Raw genomic sequence first — 23,974 nt, forward strand, 5'->3', positions numbered from 1 at the left:
GTGTACACATGCAAGAAGATACTGTAAAATGAACTGTTCCAGTTTACTTGGTTTTATTTCAACTTAATACACTCTAAAATACTGCTTTCATGTATAATATCAAAGGAAATATTAAATGCATGTATATTATTTTAAGGGCTTGATGATATATTTCACATTCTTTAAACTTTACTCAGGCTATAAATATATTTATATATCAGTCAGTTTTTAAAGTAAATGAAAACTGTAGCATGGGGGAGATCATTTTTCGCCTTATATGTCCATACTTGATTATGTCCATTTTTTCTGAAAACTGTACCAAAAAAATCAAAGAGAAATGGAGTGTTTTTCTACCTCACACTGCTATTCTTCAGGCACTATAATTCTTTATAGTTTACCAAAATGGAATTTAAATTTGAAGATGGGTTAACTGAAATCAACTAGTAAGTATGATTTAGGAATTAGGCTTCTGAAATCCATTTAACCAACTCAGAGGACAATGCTGTTCTTCCTAAACTTTTATTAAAATTGTGCAACAGTACAAACTTATTGTTAGTAGGTTTGCAGAGAAATAACACCATTTCACTGGTGCAACACATCTTTCCCAAAGGATTATGGCAGGCCTGTTTTTATTCTTCACGTATACTCTTTTTGTTGTTGTTGTTCATCTTCTTCTTTTTCTTCGGTTTTACGTGAAATAAACCATATTTATAATCTGGTTATTATAGTTCTGTAATAAGATCCAGTAGTAGTTTGAAGCACAGCGAGCTGAACAGTTTCTTCCCTTTTTAAAGCATGACAGTGAGTGGCATTCTCTGTAGTCAAGCCATATGAACACAGTCACCCCAAGGAGAGGCTTCTGTGAAATCAAAAGGTTACAAATTCACAGTGAGGAACCTTGGTGACTTCACATAACTGCTACTTGCTGCTGGAAGGGAGACAATATTGCTTGCTTCAGAAGTTTCCAAGCAGTTTCTCATCTGGTGGCTTCTCCAGATTTCTTGGTGGCCTTTTAAATTGCTTTTGACATTGTGCCTTCAAAAGTCCAAAGGTCGAATCATCATAGTTGTGGAACGTAAGGAGTAACTGGGCCCTTTGAAGTAATGCCACTTTATTCCATTCAGTTTTCCATGGTTCTGCCCCGCTGTATAAAACATTCCATTTAGATTGGATGGGCCACAAGCATCAAACCACCAGCCTGAAAAATTAGTTAATAACGAAAGAGAGAAGAAGGAACAATTACATAAGTAAACTGAACATTTGGAAATTAATGCCATTAACTGAGGGGAAACTTATTCATACTTATGATTATTTGCAAATAATCATAAGGAGGTATTCAATAAATATCTTCTTGGTAGTGAAATTGTTTTAAATGGCATCCAATTTAGACAGTGTACAAACAATCAGAACGAGGAATGTTTTCATGAAAATCAGCTTTCAGTGTCACTCCATTGGGACTCAATTCGCAATGTAATGATGGGAAGCATCTGGGCTTCAAGATACGCTATAGTCAGGCCTGGATTCATACAAAGGGCAAGTAGAGTGAAACCCTTAAGAGGCATTCTACCTGAAGCCTGTTATTGGGAACAGAACAATTAATTATTAGCAATAAAGTTCAGAAGCTTAGACAACTGGTATCTAAATACAAAGAAATGTTCTCCATCTACTTCATAATTTTGCCAAGAACTGGCCCTCAGCTGCTTCTGAAATTAACTGGATACCAGAAAATGACTATGAATTTGAGTTGCTGTGCCCTCTCTGTAGCTTATAGCACTATGGGAAGTGTGCATCAACAGTAGCCATATAGTTCCTATATAGCAGTATTTTTTTTCTGTGATTGTTCAGGTTCTTTCTAACGTAGTAAAAAGAAAAATGATGAGTAACGTAGAGATCCTATGCTCACATAGCTCTCTGCAAGGATAACTCAGTACTTTATTTTTTAAATGAATTAAGTTCTTAGATTTTTAGATAAAACATCGTACTTTTTCTCCCTCTTCTGAAGTAACACCGCTGAAATCTTTAGGGAGAGATTTATGCCAGAGACATTCTGGCATATTTGTATTTGGATACAGTTGACCTCCCTTTGATTACAGAGTTATACCTAAGGGACTAATAGCTAAAGAAAGAGAAAGCTGTACAGCTGATGTTTAACTGTAACACGAGCATCATCTTGCAGAAACTTTAGAAAAAGTTAAACGGAGAAAAGCTAGTTCTCATTTTTCAATTTTGGAGGATGAATACAGCTGGGTTTGTTTATAAAGTCATACTAGAGGCCTAACAAGCTGTATTAATCGCTAATTCATCCTAGGAAAAAGTAAGGTATGTCAATGAATTTGGAGAGACACTATATTTAATGTTTTACCAACTGTATGCAAATAACATAGTAATTAATGCAGTCAAAACATGAGGGACAAGGAAGTTCTTATTTGGCAAGGAAGGAGAAAACTGTAAAATTTCACCTTTTTCTTCTTAAGATTAATTCCTTTAAAATGTTTTGGTAAGTATAACTACTAAAACTATGCTATTTATATCACAAAAGGCTTTCTAATATTAGGGAATTTATTTACCCGTAAGACTCTCAAAGGACAAAATGAAACTCAACTTAATTGCTTCGGTATTTTAACTTTCTCCTCCTTTTCTATGACCTTCTTGAGGCACTCTTCCATCATGTTAATGAGCCTTTCATAGTCTTTCAAATATCCACCATGGTCTCTAAAGCAAACACAGTTACTCTGCTGTCGAGAACTATTACAAATCATAGAATGATCTTCCAAGTTACATTAGGATACTCAGGGTAAAAGCGTGTGGTTTTGTTCGGTTTATAGAAAGCCATAAGAGTTCTGGAAGAGTGTGGGAAGGCAGAGGTCTGTTGGAACAGAAACCTGGCAATGAAGGGCACAGGCTGAAGGATACATTCATTGGGAAACTTTTGATGAGCTTAGGAAAGAGACAAGAAACAACAGGGGCACATGAGGGAATAGGATAAATTTATCTTATGTACATTTTCTAATGAGTAAAGTGGGGTAATGTCTATGGTAAGAACAATGGCATTTTGGAGATGTTGAAAGAAGACCAGAATGGCTGGGTCAAAGTTAACAAGAGAAACAGTAGCCTGAAGCTGAGATGGTCTGAAGACCAAATCACATAGTCTTTTGTTCAGTATCCTAAGAGCAATGAAAAGGCATGGTCTATACTCCCTATACTTAGTGCTGCATCTAACGGAGTTTGCTTGACAGATGACTGGAAGGGACTACAGGCTTATTGACAGATTGACTGTTTTCTCCTTATAAACCCGCTATGGTCTGAATTAGTCTAGTTTACTAAAAAAGCTATATTTGATAGACACCTGAATATATATATAGACACCTGCATATACTGTATTCATTTTTTCTTTATTTATTCATTCAGTTTGTAATTATCATGAATTGTTGTCATAAAACACTCAACAAGACAGATGTGGTCTTACCCTCGTGGAGCTTACTCCCAATGTGAGAAACAGACCAAAAAAAGTAGCAAATAAATAAAATACCTACAAATCATGACTATGATGATGGAGAAAAGGAAGAAGAAGAGGAGAGGGAGAGGACGAAGTAGAGGGGGAAGTGGAGGGGCAGGAGGAGAAGGACGATAGGTGGGGAAGGAGGAGGAGGCACTTAGAATCAGGAACTATGACGGAGCATAACAGGAGACTTACTTGACTTTTCATGTTCCTGGAAGAAGTTGATATTTAATGAGACCTGAAGGATGAGGAAACAGTCATGTGAAGATGGGGAAAGACTCTTCTAAGCAGAACATGGCACATGTCAATGCCATGAGGAAGAAAGGGAGCTTAGTGTTTAGGGACTAAAAGAACATCAGTGTAGTTGGTATATAGTGAACAAGGGGGAGACTTGCAGGGAATGAAGGTGGAGAAATGGCAATCTTGGTGGAAAGTTGAACAATGTGGAAAAACTTATAGTTTATCCAGGCTACTTGTCTATCATCAGGTGAACAAGCGGAACATTCTCTAGGAATGGGAACCAATATTTAACCAGGGGAACCAGATCTGACAGGTTAAATGTTTAATCGAATATTATTTAGAGCCCTCACTCTGTAAGTGTGGTCTGCCAAAGCTACCCTGAGTATAGGCGGCAGCATGATGAAGGGGAGAAAATTGAAGCTAGAATCAATTCAACAAATATTAACCAATGGACAGACATAGGGGTCAGAGTTGAGTAAAACAAAATTCCTGACTTCAAGGAGTACACAATTTTGTATAGGAGAGAAACAACAAACTGTTAAAAAATGAGATAATGGCTGTTTAACAGAGATGAAGAAAATCTTAGGAACAGAGGCGGAATGCCCTGTTTGTTGGTCCATAAGGTGTACTCATCACTTGAGCTGGATGCTGAAGGATGGGTGTGAGTTCACTGGGCAGAAAGAGATTTCTAGAGACATTGTGTACTCTGGGAGAGCTGGAGAGAGTGCCTGCCAGCAGCTTGGCTGGAATGCCAGTGGATAAGGGATTGGAGAATTCAGGGCTAGAAAATAAAGAGGGTCAAGAACATGGAGGTTTTTATTGTATTTCTAGAAATATTCCTGTGGGCAACGGGGAGCCTAGAGTACCAGACCAGAAATTAGAAGATCTCGACTTTGATGCCCACTTCACCAATTAATAACTAAGGGATCTCAGGCAATAGTGTATATAATATTTGATATTTACTGAACAGTTAATATGTGTCAGGGACTCTGCTAAAATATTTATATGAATTTTCTCATTTTATTACCCAAACAGCCCTACATGGTGTGGCAAGTACTAAAGTGAAGACACTGATGCTCAGGTAGTTTAAGGAACTTTTCCAACATCACACAGTCACATACGTCCTCATTCCTAAGATGTGGATTATAAATGTCTAATCAACCATTTTCACAGCACAGCTGCAAGGATCATGTAAGATGGTGCACTATTAAAGCCTATAAAATCCTATCTAAGTGCTCTTTTGTAAGTTATCTAGGAAGCAGGCAGAAACATTAGAGCAGAAATAAAAAGGATTAGATCTCATCGGGGCATCACAATGATTTAATAATGAAGACCAGGTCATTAGCGCCAACATATTTCCTTATTTGCTTGGTAGGGTTAATTAGAGGAATACAAAAATAATTTGCACCCAAATGAGTACAGTTGTTCAATGCTTGCATTGTAAAGACATGGCATTTAAGTACCTACTATGGGTTTTGTTTTCAATGATTTGTTTTTATTTCATGTGGAAATCAAAGAGGTCAAGGTGTTTATCTCTTTATCTTAAGACCAGTGGGCCATGCACACTCTGGATTATCAGAGAGCAATAGACAATGATAAAAATGATGAATTAAGATGGCAGAAAATGAAATGAAGGGCAATTACTTCTCATGACAATTTCAGTTGTACTGTCCTTTATTAAATACTCTGAACTTGAAGGTCGCAAAAACAGGTATTTCTGTGCAAGTAAGTATTCTCTGTTTTCTCTGACAAGGAACAACAAGGAACATCTTTGTATCAAATATTTCAGTTTGTCCACTTTCTACCTCTCTTTGAAAAAATTAAGCATGACCAGGTCTTTTAAACATAAATCCTGAAAAGATGTGGTTTTAAAGCACATTTATAGAAAGCAGGCAAAAAGTACAGCAGACTCCTGGTTACTCATAGGTACCCTTAGGCATTCATAAATGATCGTATGTACTCATGGGTACTCAGAACGTACGCAAGTTTGCACAGATTGAAGGTGTCCTTGTGAACATATAGAGGAGTGTATGCCTGGGTTACAGTTCCTCTCTGATAAGATACCGAATAGCTGAATTACATATCTTCTACAATCCTGGGGGAATATTAACGTTGTACCCTGTTCTGTGAGTGCCTGGGAATAACGGATGAGCAGTATCTTAAAGAAGGTAATCTAGAAGAGGCACTTTAAGCTTAAAAGAACTCAGCGGTGCAAGCGAAGACGGAAGAAAGCAGCGGCTTCCGTCTGCTGTTGGGACAACTGATAAGATGTCTTAAATGTTCTAAGATTGGCAATTGCTGAGATTTACTTTGCCAAGCATTTTTCTTTATAACTTGTAACCTCATGTATATTTTAATAAGAAATCTGAGATGCATGTTTCTAATCCATTTACACTTAACTCATTAAAATTTAGTTTTGTAATAACTATCTCGGGCTTCCCAGGCCTTTAAAAATCATTTTAGTCTTTTATCTTTGAAGCAGAAAATTCACATTTTATCACCAATAAATGAAACTTTGCCCAGAAAACAGGAACTTGATTCTAAACTCTGTACTCAGGAAGTTCAAATTTATTTGAAAGTCAGGAAACCTAACTCAAATTCTTCTGATCCTAAACAAAATGTCTCTCAACACTTCTTTTCTAAGGTAAAAAGTACAGCAAAATAAAAAGATGTATCTGTGGCTATGGAATTCTTTCACTCATTTTCAATGCACGCATTCTAATCAGCAATAAGCAAAAGAACCTGCACAGAGAATAAGAGTTATCCTCTTTGATAGTGATAAAGGATGACTAAGTTATAGCGATAAAGGATGACTAGCTAGTGACTAAGGATGAGGCTGAAAAAAACTGATTGATGCCATAGCTATCAATGGGATCATCATGAAAATCACTCGCTGAGTTCACGTGTACAAATTCAGCCCTACCAATAACTAGCCTCAAGGAGCAGCTGCATGTTCTTGTGTGCGGGAGGCAAAGGACCTTTCCAGAGGTCTGCATTCCTTCTGTCATTTCATTCTACATCCCCTTCGAGTCTAGCACTTGGCTTTTTTTCCTTTCTCTTCTTTTTGTTCCATAGATTAAAAGTTGTTTATCCTGGCTGATAATCTTGAATTCATTTAAATGCTTTAGGTATTCTCTTACTGCCTCTTTCCTCCCTTGAACTTCATTTTACTTTCAACCACGTTTAAATGAGGAAATCCTTGTGAAAATGTGCTGCAAACAGTAAAACAGAGCTAAATTCTTGTCTTTGAATGCCATTCCTTTTAAGAGTGGCAGCAGAAGGAGTGGATAAGGTAATGGCTTATCTGGAGCTTGAGTTCAAATCTTACTTCTGACATTAATTCTGTGACCTTAGCCAACTTATCTAACTCTTCCGTACCTCAATTCTTGCCAAAGATCTCTATTTCAAAGGATTTATGGAAGTGTCATATAAGTTATTAAGTATAAGTCAATGGTAATGAAGAAATGACTGTTACACACTAAGAGTGCAATAGATATTCACTGTATTATTTATTATTAGAGTAAAATATAAACAAAATTGGTTATTTCTCATCCACTGTCAATTATTAACCTTTGGTGGCAGCCTGGCGCTATAGGCCTATCAGTTCTGATTCACCTTTTTCCAAACTGATCTTTTAAAAGATATTTTCCGATATTATTTGTTCTTTTTCCAATAAGTGAAAACTTCCTCCCACAAAAAAGGAGTATAGTCCTAAATTTTGCACTTAGGCTGTTCAAATTTATTTGAAAGTTACAAACCTAACACTCAAAGTTTTCCAATTTGGAGTTTAGTCTTCTGGGGTTTGGTTATTCTTAAAATTCAGTCCCAGTCTTCAATATTCATCCCTTTGTTCCATGTTTGTGCATGCAAATTCATATATACATACTTAGGCATTTTAAATCTAAGTTCACAAAAAAGTCACATTCATACTCACATTGATTTATTTCTATGTCTTCTCACCAGAATCATTTGTGATTTTACAATGTCCTTTCAGAGTCTCTGATAGCAAATTCATTCATTTAATCAATATTTATCAAGCACATCCTATGTGCCAGGCACTGTGCTAGGCACTGAGGATACAGTGGTGCAGAGCATGATGTCCCTGTCTTCAAGAACTGTACATTTTTGTGGAATAGGCTTAGAGATTATGTACTAAATAAGAAATTGCTTTGAAATAAAGTAATGCAATGTAGATTTCTGTGGTCAACCTTAAATTATCCATATGGATCTTTTCTCTCAACATTTTTGCCTTAAAACCCAGGGAATGCCAGTTATCTGACAATGGTTAGCAGATCCTTCCTGGGTTATCAAAAACTCTAAGATGATTGTATTTTCCCAAAGATCTTGTCACTTCAACCAGTTAGAGAGGCTGTTAATTTCTTTCATTTTCTTTGTCTTCTTCAAGGTTATATAGCAGGCAAGTATTTATCAACTCTCTACTGCTAGCATCTGGTAAGTTCCAGGGTGTACTAAGAACTTATGTGTATGGCTTTATCCCGTCTTTTAGAATTGAACTGAGAATGTCCTTTGTTAGCTTTAGCGAAGTCTTGTCTGTTGGCTGACATAGTTTATGCGTGGGAAAAGAGACGAGTTTTTACCACAACAGATTCTTTCTGCAGAATGTTAGGTCACATTTTTACATAGCTTTTATATTATATATCAAATAAGAAAATTGTGTTGAAAGAAAAGGTAAGGAAAAGAATGTAAGACAATACCATGTTTTGTTAGGGGTTTGTTTTTTGTTGTTTTTTTTTTTTTAATTTTTGGTTGGCAACCTTTAGTAATTGTAGTTACTAACATACTTTTAGAAAAATTTATTTTGAATTGGTACGAAAGACCATGTTTTCTTTGAATGTGAAGTTTGTTTTGATTGTGACAATCTAATGAGAAAAGGTTTTAATTTTCATAATTTTAGAGTCATAGATTTTTTTGCATATTTATGTTTATATACAACAAATCCATACAAACAAAAGCATGAATTGAATGATATTACATTTTCATTTTCTAAATGTTAAATAATAGAGAAAACATTAGGTTTTTAATGAAACTGATTCCTTTCTTTGGGCTCAGGAGGGCACAAGAAGGGCTCTCCTGTGGGACTAAGAAAATATTTCCTATAATCACCTCTTAAATTTATCCCTCCCACTACTGAAATATATAGATTTGTCGTAATATCCTATATAAAGGGGGAAACTTAAGGAGAAAACTTACAAATTTTCTTGAGGTCAATGAATCACAGAACACAGATATTTCTGGCTTATAAATGTATGCTGACAAATCATCACTAATGATTAATTAAGATGTCAGTTCCATAGAAAATGTGTGTGGCAATTTCAATCTTGAAATATATGGTTTGGTCCCATAAGAAATGTGTAATGAAACAAAAATTATTCAATATTTAAATTGGATGGAAGAATTTCTGGTAAGGTAGAAATAAGTACATATCCTTCTGGGGAAGGAGGTATAAAACATTGTGGTGTCTATTTCTATTGATGCAAATATGCTTTTTAAGTCCAATAATACCTCCTTTCCACTAACAATTTACTATGAACTACAACCCATGCACTGAAAAATAATGTTACCTGTTTTTCTCTACTGTAGCCACAATGAGTACATGGAATAATAAAATCATAGAACCAGAAGAAAATGTGAGAGACAATCTTATCTAGACCCACAACTATAGGGATGGGCATACGTAAACTCTTTCAGATAAATACCTTTCTATTCTCTTCTTAAGGTGTTCATAACTAGATATGCACAATCCTTCCTGGCAACTCACTCCAGCCTTTGATCCCTGGACACTCCATCTAAAGTCGCTTTCCCCTTCCTTCGATAACTCTGTCACCTGTTATATTTTGTCCCTAGAACTTGTTATGACTTGAAATTGTGTTATTTATTGTTCGCTTTTTGCTGATGGTCTTCCTCAATAGATGCGAGCTCTATTCTGTCTTGCTCATTTTTCTCATAGTTGTTGACTCTTAACAAGTTACTCATTAAAAATATGTTACGTTGATAGAAGGAAGTTAAGAAGTTAGGATGTTAGGAAAGAAGGAAGAAAGGCCAAAATGTTCTACCTATGTCTAGCTGAAATACCTTCTGCTTTCAATTATGCCTATCTCCTGTTTTTCAGTCTTTGACAGATAAGGGTAACAATGATACCACATTCTCCAACAAAAATCCCTCCATGTACTTGAAGAAAACTATTTAGGACAGTTAAGCAGGCAATAAATCTTACTTTACCCTTAATTCCTTTTAGAAGAAACAATGGAAAATATATAAATAAACAAGATAAAACAAAGCTTTAATTGATGATGACAGAGAACTAAGAATTATTAGTTTCAAGGAGTATGAAATCTCTCTGCTTAAACGAGACTATTTTTAAAAAAGGAGGAAAAATAATCAGACAGAGAAAATGGTTCTAAGGGGAACTATGACAGAGAATAAATAGTGGTGGGGGGGGCAGTAACTAAGTAGGACATAAATTCCAGATAATACTCAAGTTACCTGGTCTGTCATTGACATTCATCCTTATGTTCTCCAGTTCTTAGCTATCTAAATTCCACGTATTAGTTTTGCAGAGTGAATAGATTTGCAAGACCTGGATTCTTTCAAAAGGATATTTGATAGGGTAATGGCATTTATTACAAAAACACATTTACTTAGACTATTCCAGCCCAAGCAATAAGTGGAAATTTTTTCTCCCTAACATATGTGTTTATTGGTGGCTAAGAAGCAGGTCCAAGAATGATTATGGATGAAGGAACATGACAAAGTTCAATCATTTGAAGCAGAAATAAAATCACAAACCTGAGCAATGAAGTTTTCTCATCAACAACCAAGAGATGCAGTTTCCTCTTTGCTTTGCTCTATATTTTCATTATTATGACAGGAATATGAGCAGATTGGAACACTATTCTAAGTAAACATTTGAAAGATTTTACTGTTGGTCTTTCATGTGTTGTATTTATTTGGTAAGAAAAATTATCTGTAAAAACAGACATGGATAAAATGAAGTGTACTTCTATATTAAAATAGGCAGAAAACTGGACAATCAAAGTCCTTCTGTCTTTATATAAAGTTGCTGACAGTTTCATTTATGGGATCATGGAGGTAATGAAAAGAAATATTTTCTTTCAGGAAAAAAGTTCAAAACCTAACCTGTGGGTACCATGTAAAAAAATATGCTAAGTTTTAACAACTGCTTCGGGGGAGGGGGCCATACAATTGCATATAGAAGACTTTTTAACTATTGGATGAGGTTGAATGTGATGCCAAAATGGCATGTTTAAAGCTTAAGGAGAAGGATATAACAGAGGCAGAATCATAACAGGCTGGCTTTGGTAATACTAGGGCTGGTTTCACGTTGAAAAGATGTTACTATAAGTGGAATGGATGGGAATCAGTATGGAATGTGATTCGGTAGTGGTAGTAATGGAGGGACCGGGGATGGGGATGAAGGTGGAAAGAGTTCTCCAAAACTTTCCCTCTATACTCTTCCACGCTCTGTTAATTGATAAGAAAAATGTCAACCTTATGATTCATTTCATTGGTTTCAAAATTTGAAAGTGACTTCAAGGGTTCCAAGATGGTTATTCATTCACTCATGCACCACATATTTTATTGAGATCCTATGTGCCACAATCTACTGAGCTAGATGTTAAGGATAAAATGGTGAACATCTACTTAATTTTGTTTTCCTTGTGTACAAAATGGAGATTTGAGTTTTTCTCCTTATCTCAGAGTTGGTTTGGAATTCAAGGAAGATAGTATAACATATTCAGTAACAGGTAATAATATGTAATAATAATGATAGTAATATCATATTTGGAGAAGTAAAATTTTAGATTTAAAGAGTTTTTTCCTTATTAGCATGAAAACATGTTTTGTTGTAGGGTAACACAGAGAGAGAATTAGAACAGTTGAAGGTGGGAATGATTACTATTCCATTAAGAGAGGGAAACAACACTAAAACTGTAAGAAGACAAACACTGAAGAAAAAGCTTCCTTTATAATTTTATTTGGTGCCAACTCCTTTTTTGCCTGTAACATTTTTGAGCTATATCATTTGCCATCAGGTTTTAGTTCAGTGTTTCTTAGACTTCAATCAGTCATTTATCAACTTATTCACAGTTTTTGCCATGCCCATTTACAACTTTTATTAATATTTAATATTTTTCTTTAAATTAATTAGTTAAATATCAAATATTTGTGAATCCTTCTTAAAATGAAGTTTATATCGTTCCTTTAAAGAGGAAACCAGTACCACTTACTATAATAAAAGTAGACGTAACACTCAACAAAATTAAAGCAAAATCATTTTATTTAATTCTAGGTAGGTGCCATTGCCTAACCAAGGCCCTTCAGCTGAGGCTGAAGAGTTTGTTCTTTCTTTGCTAAGAAAGGTAATTATTGAGTAAGTGCTAAAGAAGTATTATAGATAAGCTAGTACTAAACTGAGAATTCCTCTTTGACACAATCAGAAGCCTAGAAAAGTATTTAAAAAGTGCAAAAGGATTAACTTTCTTACTCAGTGATACAATATTATTTAATGGTATCTGGTATCTCCTATACCAGCTCAAATGTCTTGCAGAGGTCAGTACCTTATAATGTAAAGCCCTGGTATAGCTACTCTGAATTGTATAACTTTATATCTAGCTACACCTCTTTATTTTTCTTACTCCATTTCTACAGAATGGTCAATGAACTCTATTACACAGTTGTAAAGCATTTTGTAAGAAATTTTGGCTTTTTGTTTTTTCTGTATGCTGAATCCTCAAATTGCTGTTCATTCCACTATGGGTATCATTATGAGTATTTAGAAGGCAGAACAACTGGGACTTTAAGAGGTTCAAGAATTTATTCAGAACCAAGCTTAGCACAGCCTCACCATAAATGCTGGGGGAGGAGGCAAACTTCTAAATACGCTAGCAATGTCTTGCACAAGAACATATGGTAAATTAGTGGGCAGAACAAAATGATCTCTAGGGACTTGCTCTTAAGTTTCCTGACCAGATGATCATAGTCTTTTCTCATAGATAAGAAACCTCAAGCCTCAAACCAATGAGACATAACTCAGAGAAAGGCCCCGTAGGACTTACCTCCTGTTAGCATGAGGGCACATTTGCACATGCAGTTGTCATTATCAGCATCTTTAGTGCTGAAATCAGCACCGTGTAAGATCAGGCTGCTCTGCTTTCCTGCTGTCCCAGTGTGACCCTTTAAATACAACCTGAAGTTAAAAAAAAAAGAAAGATAAGCCATTCAACAGAGTAACAGAACCCAGAAGACTGGTTTGCTGAATGTTCGCCTTGTTCATCAGTTTCTCCCTTCTCTGAATTCAGCCCTTCCAACAAACTGGTATAAGACCAAAGCCCCCTGAACAGAAAGAAAGAGAGAGAAGGGGTTGGGGGGGAAGAGAATGAAGGAAGGAAGGCAAGAAGGAAGGAAGGAAGGAAGGAAGGAAGGACATCAAACTACATCTAGGTAAAATTCTCTGTGGCTTGTGTGCTTGATGTTTATTTTACTATGCATACTTAAACTCATATGGTTTTCTGATCATGTAGGATCCACAAAAGGAATATGAGTTTATTTTATTACTACAAGTATTGATCTCTAAACAAAAAATGCCCTGTAGAGTGTCACTATAGCATATATCACTGTGTTAATATTGAATATTGATGATGTGCTAAAGGAGGACTTACTCTGTGCCAAGCGTTCTGCTAAATGCTTTCCGGCTGTTATTTAATTTAATTTTTATATTAAATCCGTGACTCAGGTATCAATATCAAAATTTTGCATACCAAGGCTCAGAGAGGCTAAATAAGCTGGAATTTCACTATGGTTGACTTTAAAATCCAAGCTCTTATTAGTCATTATGTATTCACTGAACAAATATTTCTTAAGCACATACTATATACCAGAAATTGTTCTAAGCACTTAAGATATATCAGCAAACAAAACAGACAGAAAGCCATGCCCTCGAGGGACCTACATTCTGGTGGTATTCCTAAAACTAAGTTCAAAACCCCAACTGTTTAACCTCAAAAATGGCATTCTTCAAAGACCCTGCTTTACTCTCTAGAAACATTTCTGTTTTTTTTTTTTTTTGCGGTACGTAGGCCTCTCACTGTTGTGGCCTCTCCCGTTGAGAAGCACAGGCTCCGGACGCGCAGGCTCAGTGGCCATGGCTCACGGGCCCAGCCGCTCCGCGGCATGTGGGATCCTCCCAGACTGGGGCACGAACCCGTGTTCCCTGCATCGGCAGGCGGACTCCCAACCACTGTGCCACCAGGGAAGCCCTAGAAACATTTCTTATATAAAATTTACATTAACCTAGATCAGGGACTCTCTAACAGTTGCCCGTATATCAAATCATCTGGTCACTTGTGAAAAAGACCTATTCACTAGGCTGAGGAATTTGTATTTTCAACTAGTACCTCAGATTACTCCTTGCAGACTGTCCAAGGAGAACATTTTGAAGAATATTGGTCTAGAATTCAGAAACTAGTGAACAAATCACAATAGTTGCCTAATGTAGTTCCCTAACGTCTGCTCATTCCCTATGGATCCCATATGCTGCTTTCATATCCATCTGGGCACTCTGAACAAATGCAAACTTGCTCAGGTCCTTCACTGTCTCGTCAGGGCTCAGAATAGCTAAACTAAGATTGTCAGTAGCCTCAGTTTCATATTCAAAGTCTTCTCTGACTGAGATCTACCCCTCTCTCTAACTCCACCTAAAACTCCTCGGTTCTCATTCATCAAAATTATCTAGCAATATTCCCTTCAAATCCATGTGTGTTACCACTTCTGTGCCTGAGTCTCATTTATGAATCCTATCCACTGTATAGACAATGGGTGATTAAATCTCTGTATGAGCGAGACACTACTAGGACCCAGGCCAGCTCTGAACAAAATTCTACATTACTATTAAACAGAAATAATAAAGATTAATTAATATTTGAAGATATATATATATATATTTTTTCCATATGTACATATTTGACTTGTGTTTGCACCTAAGTATATGTCCCATTATTATTCTGTGAGGTTGATAATGTTTTTAGCAAATAACAGTACTGTTGTATAATTGTGCCAAAATATTTCACACATATTCTGCAGAGGTTTTTTTAGCCAGAGCAAAATATACAATTAAACCCTACTCAAGTTTTACTGGTTTCAATAATTAATAGAACTTGTAGTTAACAGAAGGCTGAAGAAAGCGTCTAATGAACTATCAAATACAAGCTTATATATATATACATATTTTAAAAATTTTTTTGCTGTATGCGGGCCTCTCACTGTTGTGGCCTCTCCTGTTGCGGAGCACAGGCTCCGGATGTGCAGGCTCAGCGGCCATGGCTCATGGGCCTAGCCGCTCTGCGGCATGCGGGATCTTCCCAGACCAGGGCACGAACCTGTGTCCCCTGCATTGGCAGGCGGACTCTCAACCACTGCGCCACCAGGGAAGCCCCAAGCTTACATTTTAAAACTCTGAGAGTCAGGCTAAAAGTCACTGGTGATGCAAAACTGTAGAATTTCTAACTGGGAATTCACATTTTACGTTGTAGGCAGCCCATGTGGAGGTGGATTTCAACAGGGCAAAGTAAGGTGAGAGGTTACCAAAGGGAGTCCTAGGACATGTTACCTGGGTGAATTCACCACCTTCTAGATCTGGTCTGCAGTTATAATTTGATAACTTTCTCAGCCTCTCAGAGACAGACATACACTTGCAAAACTAAGGGGGACTTATGTCAGGTCTCCATTTACAGTCAAAATAAAGGGCCCAGTCTCATGGTCTCCTTAGAGGGAGTTTCACATAGAAAGCCAAATTATAATCAGAAAGTTGCTTGCTTGGTGAACACAGAATCAGAGTCTGGGGGAAGATGAATGATTTCAAAATTAAGTAGCTATGACTCTGCTGGCCTGAAATCTCCCTCTCCACTGGGAGTGGGTAAATTTAGCCCACAGGCACTTTTGCAAGAGGGATGCTAATTCCAACTCTGATTCTTGGATTCTCTATAAACTGTGATGACTTTCCTTCTTATTGACTTAAGGTAAGTCAATACCATTTTCCCTGCAGTAGCTTTAAGCTCACTAATGGGGATAGACTTTCCAGGACACAGTGATTTTCTACACTGTATTTTGCAGGTAATTTAGCACAAATGTTGAGTTGATATTAACTGAGTGACTGCTATGTGCTGAATATAGTTTATACTTTTATATGAGGGTTATAATTCAAGCTTCATAATTTACAATGGTTTCTTTGTGTTACCAAGGCAACAGGAATGCATAATTATAAATTTAGGAGGTAGAGAAAAGCAAAAAGAAAATAAAAAGTAACCCAAATCTCATCTCCAAATATAACTACTCTTGACATTATGGTTTATGTACACTTAGTCTTTTCCTTGTTTTTTTTCCTCTTCAAATATTATTTATATTTAAGTATACATGTAATACCTGATCATATTCTATAAACATTTTGAACAGTGCCAGTAAAGTTTCTGCCCACAGGCCCATCTCATTTACCACTCTAGAAGTAATCGCTTATGTCAATTTTGTACCCTTTAAAACAGTTTCTTCTCATGTATAAACAGATGGAATCATACTTCACATGCTTTTTAACAGTGTTTTTATACATGATTTTATGACTATGTTTCCATGTCATTACATATTCTTCTCCAACATAATCTGGCAGCTATTGTATGACTATACCATCAATTGTCACAGGTTTAAGGGTGCCTTTACATATCTCTAAATATGTATGCAAGTATGTACGGTAGGGTTAGAATAAATTGTAGAAGAAACATCTACAATGTTTTGTCCTGACCTTCACCAGTACAGAACTCATCAACAATGTATGTTAGGGTCTGTGAGTAAAAGGAGACATTTTTCCAGATCCACTTAATCAAGACTTGAAGGTCAGTCGTCTAGTCCTGGCAGCTCTTCTCTGTAGTATTAAAAAAGTCTCACAACTGGTCTCAATGTCTTGAGCTTAGCTCCTTCCACTTCCCTCTAAAATCCATTCTCCATGTGGCTCATTCAAAACATGCCTCTCATCGTCATTCCTCTGCTCTGGTTAAAAGCCCTCAGTTGTTCTCCCAGCAGATGAAAGATACAGTCCAAGTTCCTTATTGTGGTTTATGAGGACTCTGAAGATCTAGCCCTTGTTTACTTCCTCCCACACCAACCCCACACCTCCCATCTCTTACTTCCTGCACACATACATAATGATCCAGGCTTACCAAACACTTGTTCTCTCAAAGCATCACATTCTCATTCCTCTGTCCCCTTTCCCAGGAAGGCCCTTCCCTGGAAGGACTTTCTAACTGCTGAATTCCTACTCATCCTTTAAGATTCATTTCAAGTATGATCTCAAAGAACATCACATGGATACCTTTATGATGAAACTTAGTGTGCTTTATTTTAGTTGTTTTTTTACTTGTCTTCTCTCATAATAAACTGTGAGCTCTTTGAGGCATAAGCTGTGTCTTACTCAACTCTGAATCACCAGAATCTAGAACAAACAGCATCTGATACTGAGGAAAGGCTCAACATTCACTGAATAAAGAAATTATGGATGTGAACTAATGATGGGTATAATCAATTTTCAGTAGGCTGAAGGTAGCAAGTAAAATCAGACCCAAATATCAATAATCCTAATAACCAAAATATACCTGGGCCATATTTTCAGAAGGATAGTTTTTGCATCTCATTTAGCTAGGTACTCAACATCCCATTTCCTTGTCAACCAACTGAAATAATTAAAAATTACACAGACACATACACCCTTCTTGATCTTTCCAGTTCTGTTTTTGTTCTCATTTTCTCAGAGACTCCAGAATATGAAAACATGTCTGATATATTATGCGAGTAGAATAAATGAAGAAAACTTATGTCTTCTTATTAGTTCTTATGTTTTATTGAATGACTTATTTGTATTGTGTGCATACCCAACTGATATCAGAGAACAAATTCAAAATGAAAATATGCTTATGGTAAATTCTTCAGCCAAAATTATTTTGAAAAAAAATAAAAGCCAAATAAGGTGTAAAATATTTCCTTAAAGGCCTGCCCAGATTAGGGATCTTGAAAACAAGAAGCAGAAGCATAGAGAGTCCCAAGATAGTGCAATGTAAATACCACAACATATTGGTTGCAATGATATAAAAGTAGAAGTGAAGGGTGGGCAAAATGGGTGTAGGTGGTCAAAAGGTACGAACTTCCAGTTACAAAATAAATAAATCCTGGGAATGCAATGTACAACATGGTGATTATAATTAATAATACTGTGTTGTATATTGGTAAGTTGCTAGGAGAATAGATCTGAAAAGTTTCACCTCAAGGAAAAAAAATTTAACTATGTGTGGTGATGGATGCTAACTAGACTTATTGTGGTGATTATTTTGCAATATATACATATATGCATATATTAAATCATTATGCTGTACACCTGAAACTAATATAATGTTATCTGTCAATTATATCTCAGTAAAAAAAAAAAGTAGAGGAGACCAGTATTTTGAGGAACAGTGGATTTTTTCACCATACAAGACTGAGTAGAACGTGTAATTTATATACAGTAGTATTCACCCCTTCTATGTTTATATCCTTAACATGTTGCAGGGAGCTGCTTATGCTCTTCTAAGGAAGAGTTGTTCTCTTCCACTGGGAAATAGAGATGGCATTTCTTAAAAATAATTTTTCTCAACACTAGTTTAAGCAATTTACAGATGAGCCCAATTATGCTTCTGTGGAATCCCACAAGGATTCTGGGAGTAACAGTGTAGTCAAGGATAGGTCCTCTGCACAGTTAAGGGGCTCATTCTTTCTTACCTAGCACAGAATAGCAATTACTGACCCAAAGCCAACAACTGTAGCTGGTTATCCGATAGGGACAGACTAAGAGCTGGCCATTCACTAATGCCAAGTATTTTTTCGAATTAGATAAGAAAACTTATTTGAATTGAGGCTCAAACAGAATATTTATGTGGTTCTTTTTATTAATGGTTCTGGTTAATTTCTAAAATATGTATAATTAACTATCCATGACTTTCTCTATTCTGATAATGGAACATCACTTTACAAAAGAGAAGTCAATACACAGAAGGGGCAAAGTCAGCTTTGCATATGACTATAGTGAAAAGGACTTAAAGTGTGGGTCACTGGAGAGAATGCTTCCCCCAAAATAACACCATGAGAATCTTGGACATTTATTTCTTATGTTCAGCCAGTGTAGATGTGGCTTACATGAAGGATGATGTGTTGGGAGATAAAAACCAAATGTTATTACAGAGCAAAGTATCTGGCTTAGGAACAAAAACATGAAGGATGCCTAAACAACAACCACCAACCCCAAAATAACAACAGCACAGAAACTCCAAAAAATACCATTAACTGTGACCAAAAAGGCAGCCACAAAATAGAATCATGGCATTTATCCTTTTCAAACCATTTTTCCTAATTAAGGGGGGGGGGGAAACAATTATGAGTACCAATTCGTCAGTGACTTTAAAGAATGTCAGCTTTTTAATTTTTTCAATTAGCATCTGAAGGGAAAATGAAACACATGCATACTGAAACTGGTCATGATTTTCTAGTCATTCTTGATGAAAATATAGTTACTCCTTTTCTTTCACTTACAGAAACTTCAGTAACTAGAAAGACTAAATCACATTTCTTAATGAATGTAGGACAACAGTGCACTCTATTATGGAAGAGTAGGTTTCAAAATATACCTCTGTATCATACAAGTGATTCTATAACTTTATTTTCTTTAAAATAGGCAGCCCAATCCCAGGCATCTAGTTTCTCACTAATTTTGTCGACTTAAGAGATGGCTATACTTCTCACATTTTTACATCTTCACTGTGTTCGGGGTGGGGGTGGGGGGAGTCTCTTTCATTATCCAAGGCAGTGGGAGTTGTATGTTTGACAAATTGAAGTTTGGCCTCAGCTCTTTTAAACAGTAGACAGACTCTTAGATATCTGAACTTTAAGGTCTCACATACTGACAAGCTGAGCAGATTTTTATTTTGGCTCTGAGCTCTCTCCCTGCCACCATATGGAACTAGTTTGTCTTTTTCACAATCACTTGAAGAAAATGCAAAATAACCCCCATGATTCTCTTTCAGAGCCTGGTAGCAATGACTCAATCTGACGGAGTTTCCCAACACTGTTATGTCTTCTGGTTGCTGCTCCAGGGCTGTCTCTACAGTAACCATCCTCCCTGCCCTTCCCCCACCCTACTAAAAGGGCTGGGCACCAGCAAAGAGTGATATCACAGCATGTCTTTTAGCACTGAGTTTAAATGATATAGGTGACATCTTTTGCTGAACGTAAAGACAATATTTCTCTTGTCAAACTATATAGAGAGAAAACAGTGTTTGCCTTACTGTAGACTTCTAGCAAGATTAGGCATTTGTTTGCTGTTATGAAGAGGTCATAGGGAGGTATACAAACAATTAGTATTGTAGGAAAAAGGGCAAGGGAAAAATTCAGGAGATGCTAAACTGCTCAAAACGTTTAGTGGAAAAGATTAGTTTGGGAGGCTGTGGAAGACATGGACTTTAGGGAAGGGATGAGGAGGATATTTCCAATAAAAGGGCTGTGAAATTCACGGCACAATTAAATTGAGGTTATCTAAGATCAAAAAAGATAAGAAATAAAGGAGATTCATGAGTCATTTGAATGTGCTGGGAATGTCAAGTGAAAAGGCAGACAATGAACTTATTTAGATACCAAGCATTTAAGATAGATTTTTATTCCTTTTTTTCTATTAGCATTTGAAGCGGGAAATTATTTATTTTCATAAAATGTCCTTTTTGTTAAGTACAGAGTTCTACGGTGGGAATTACTAAGGCTGGAAGCCTTGAGATAAAGGCAAGAATATAAATTTTATCTTAGCACAAGGGAAGACGAACTCTATATTAGCCTTTCCTAATATAGTAAACTTATCTCTAGTTAAACAATGTTTTCTAATTGTTTTCAAAATAACATCTTCAAGATAAACATTTTATTCTCTTTAATTCAGGACTGTGCAAGTGTATCCTGGGCTTATAAATGACGAGAGCTTTACTGAACTGATCCCTTTCTCCCAAGTCCAAAATCAACAATCTTTCAAGACAAAATATTATGTGGGAAGCCTTTTCTCTTCTTTCTTCTACAAATTTTCATTGCACAGATAAATTGCTTCTCTTGTGGCATATCTCATTTTGCCTATCGTAGTATTTCTCTTTATAAATGTGCCTTTTCTTCCACATCAGACTGTAAGCGTTTGATGAGAAGTCTTCATCTCTTAGCCGTCTTTGTAAACTCCATGTATAATATACATGACAGGCATTAAATAAGTATTTATTGAGTCAGTTATGAAATAAGCGTTCAAATTGTTTAGAATTTAAGTTTTACTCATCTCAAGAGATTCTTTATATGTAGTAACATTTTAACTCCAATAATACAATTATGTTTTACAATTCAAGTCCCATGGGCATTTTTTTCCTGATTTGAAATTTGTCCAGTACTAATGACCTAATGGTCTGCTCAAATCATACAGTGGGACACTTTTAATAAGGATGGAATGAGTTTGTGGTTGCCACCAGACATTTGAAGAAACAGCTCATGGAATGATCTATTAAAGCAAATATGAGAAGTGAGACCATCAAGTTTGACAAAGGGATCTATTGGGTTGGCCCAAGAGTGACTTCAGTTTTTAAGTAAAAACAAAAGACACATTTTTCATTTTCACCAAGAACTTTATTGAACAACGTATTCACCCTTTTGTTCCACTACCTTCTGCCATTTTTCAGGCAACTTCATAATTCCATCTTCCCAAAACTTTTTATCTTTTTGAGCAAAGACCTGTTCCAGGTGCCTCTTACAGTCTTCCAGGGAACTGAATTTTTTTCCCTTAAGAGAATTTTTTAAAGACCGAAAAAAATGGAAATCCGAAGGTGCAATGTCTGGTGAATATGGCGAAGGATTCAGAACTTCCCAGCCAAGTTGTAACAGTTTTTGCCTGGTCACCAAAGAAATATGCGGTCTTGTGTTATCCTGATGGAAGATTATGTGTTTTCCGTTAACTAATTCCTGATGCTTTTCGTTGAGTGCTGCTTTCAGTTGGTCTAACCTGTTGGAATTAATTGCTTGGTTTTCCGGAAGGAGCTCATAATAGAGGACTCCCTTCCAATCCCACCATATACACAACATCACCTTCTTTGGATGAAGACCGGCCTTTGGTGTGGTTGGTTGTGGTTCATTTCACTTGCCCCACAATCTCTTCCATTCCACATTATTGTACAGTATCCACTTTTCATCGCCCATCACAATTTGTTTTAAAAACGGAGGGCTTTTGTTATGTTTAAGTAGAGAATCGCATGCAGAAATATGGTCAAGAAGGTTTTTTTCGCTTAACTTATGTGGAACACAAACAGCAAAGTGATGAACATAACCAAGCTGGTGCAAATGATTTTCAACACTTGATTTGGATATTTTGAGGATGTCAGCTATCTCCCTCATGGTATAACATTGATTGTTCTCAATTAATGTCTCGATTTGATCACTGTCAAGTTCAACTGGTCTACCCGACTGTGGAGCATCGGCCGGCAAGAAATCTCCAGCACAAAACTTTGCAAACCACTTTTGACGTGTTCAATCAGTCATAGCACCTTCTTCACACATTGCACAAATCTTTTTTGCGTTTCGGCCCCGTTTTTACCTTTCTTGAAATAATAAAGCATAATATGCCAAAAATGTTGCTTTTTTTTCATCTTCAATATTAAAATGGCTACACAAAAATTCAGTTTTGATTAAGTCTTTTTTTAAATGCACGCTGATATGACAGCTGTCACATACAATCTAACAAAACTGTTTCAAATGAAGTCAAAGACAACTAAGTGCTACTAGAGCCATCTTATGGAAGAAAACGAACAAACCTTATGACCAACCCAATATATCTATACATGAGTCCATTCTATTGCATAGTTCCCTCCAGAAACAGGGCATTCATTTTGAAGATCTGTTTCAAAGCCTCCATCTTCTTTGTTAGAGGACAGAGGGCTTGTTTTCCAATGCTGAATCTTAGGACTGTGATCTCTGTTGGAGGAGGCTGTATTAAATAAATCTGTCATTATGTGCCACACTATTTTTTGTATGTTGGAGATATATTCTGTTACTCCATTGTCCATAGGTGAACGGATTATGTACTTATTTGCGATAGCCTTTCAATGAGTATGTAAGAAAATGATAGGAAAATATATGAAGCAAAGTTGGTGCACCTATAAAAAAAGAGCGAACATATGCCAACGACAAGAGAGTTGTATGACAATGATCTACATTCATAGTTATGAATCTATAAGTAGAAGGAAAAGTTCAAAAGAAGTTTCAAAAGAAAAGAGGATGTAAGTAGGAAGATTAAAAGATCTAATAACATACAGTTTGACTAATTAAGAATTAAGGACGTGATAGAGATTGAGAGATACTTAAAGAGACATAAAGATCAAGAAGATATAGGTAGGGCTTCCCTGGTGGCGCAGTGGTTGAGAGTCCGCCTGCCGATGCAGGGGACACGGGTACGTGCCTCAGTCCAGGAAGATCCCACATGCCGCAGAGCGGCTGGGCCCGTGAGCCATGGCCGCTGAGCCTGCGCTCCACAATGGGAGAGGCCACAACAGTGAGAGGCCCGTGTATCGCAAAAAAAAAAAAAAAAAAAGAAGATATAGGTGGTTTGGTACAAAGTTAAGTATGAATGAAGAAAATAACTGACAATAAAGTCATCAACCAAAATTTTCCTCCTTTTATCTCCACACACACACAAAAAAATATACAACATTAACTTCTAAAGAGTAGGACTGTGTCACTGTATTTGCATATGTGTGTCTATAGAACTCAGGAGACAGTATAACAGAACAGAGGTTGGAGCTTAATTGTCTGGGTTTAGAGTGTAGCTCTTATCCTTTCTGACCCTCAGTTGCCTCATCTGTAAAATGACTCTCATAATAGTAATGTCCTTCTAATATTGTTGTGATAACTAAATGAAGTAATACACATAAAAGCCTTGAAAAGACTGTCACGTGTAGAGTACTTATGAATATTAATAAAAAATTAAACAAAGAAACCAAACTTCCCTAACCAATAACTATAAACTACACAGAAGCACGGTAAACATGAGCTATATGAATAAGTCTAAATTAAACAAGCAAAATGTATACGACATTGATAGACATACATAAGCATACAGACAGTGATGAAAACAGTGAGATA

The 23,974-nt window shown here is 36.4% G+C and overlaps 1 protein-coding gene across 2 annotated transcripts in view; it reads right to left on the bottom strand.

The window, feature by feature from the left end:
• Positions 1-382: 382 nt before the first annotated feature.
• ANGPT1 (angiopoietin 1) overlaps positions 383-23,974 on the bottom strand; it is a 251,426-nt gene continuing 227,834 nt past the window's right edge. For both annotated transcript variants that reach the window (XM_082858889.1, XM_082858888.1), the window contains exons 8-9: positions 12,817-12,947; positions 383-1,177 (exon numbers count right to left, since the gene is read on the bottom strand). In XM_082858889.1, coding sequence (XP_082715015.1) covers positions 1,017-1,177; positions 12,817-12,947 — 292 coding nt within the window. In that variant the 3' untranslated portion in view covers positions 383-1,016. The remainder of the gene's footprint in view (positions 1,178-12,816; positions 12,948-23,974) is intronic.

Source organism: Leucopleurus acutus (assembly GCF_964270905.1).
Source record: "Leucopleurus acutus genome assembly, chromosome: 17".
NCBI lineage: Eukaryota > Metazoa > Chordata > Mammalia > Artiodactyla > Delphinidae > Leucopleurus > Leucopleurus acutus.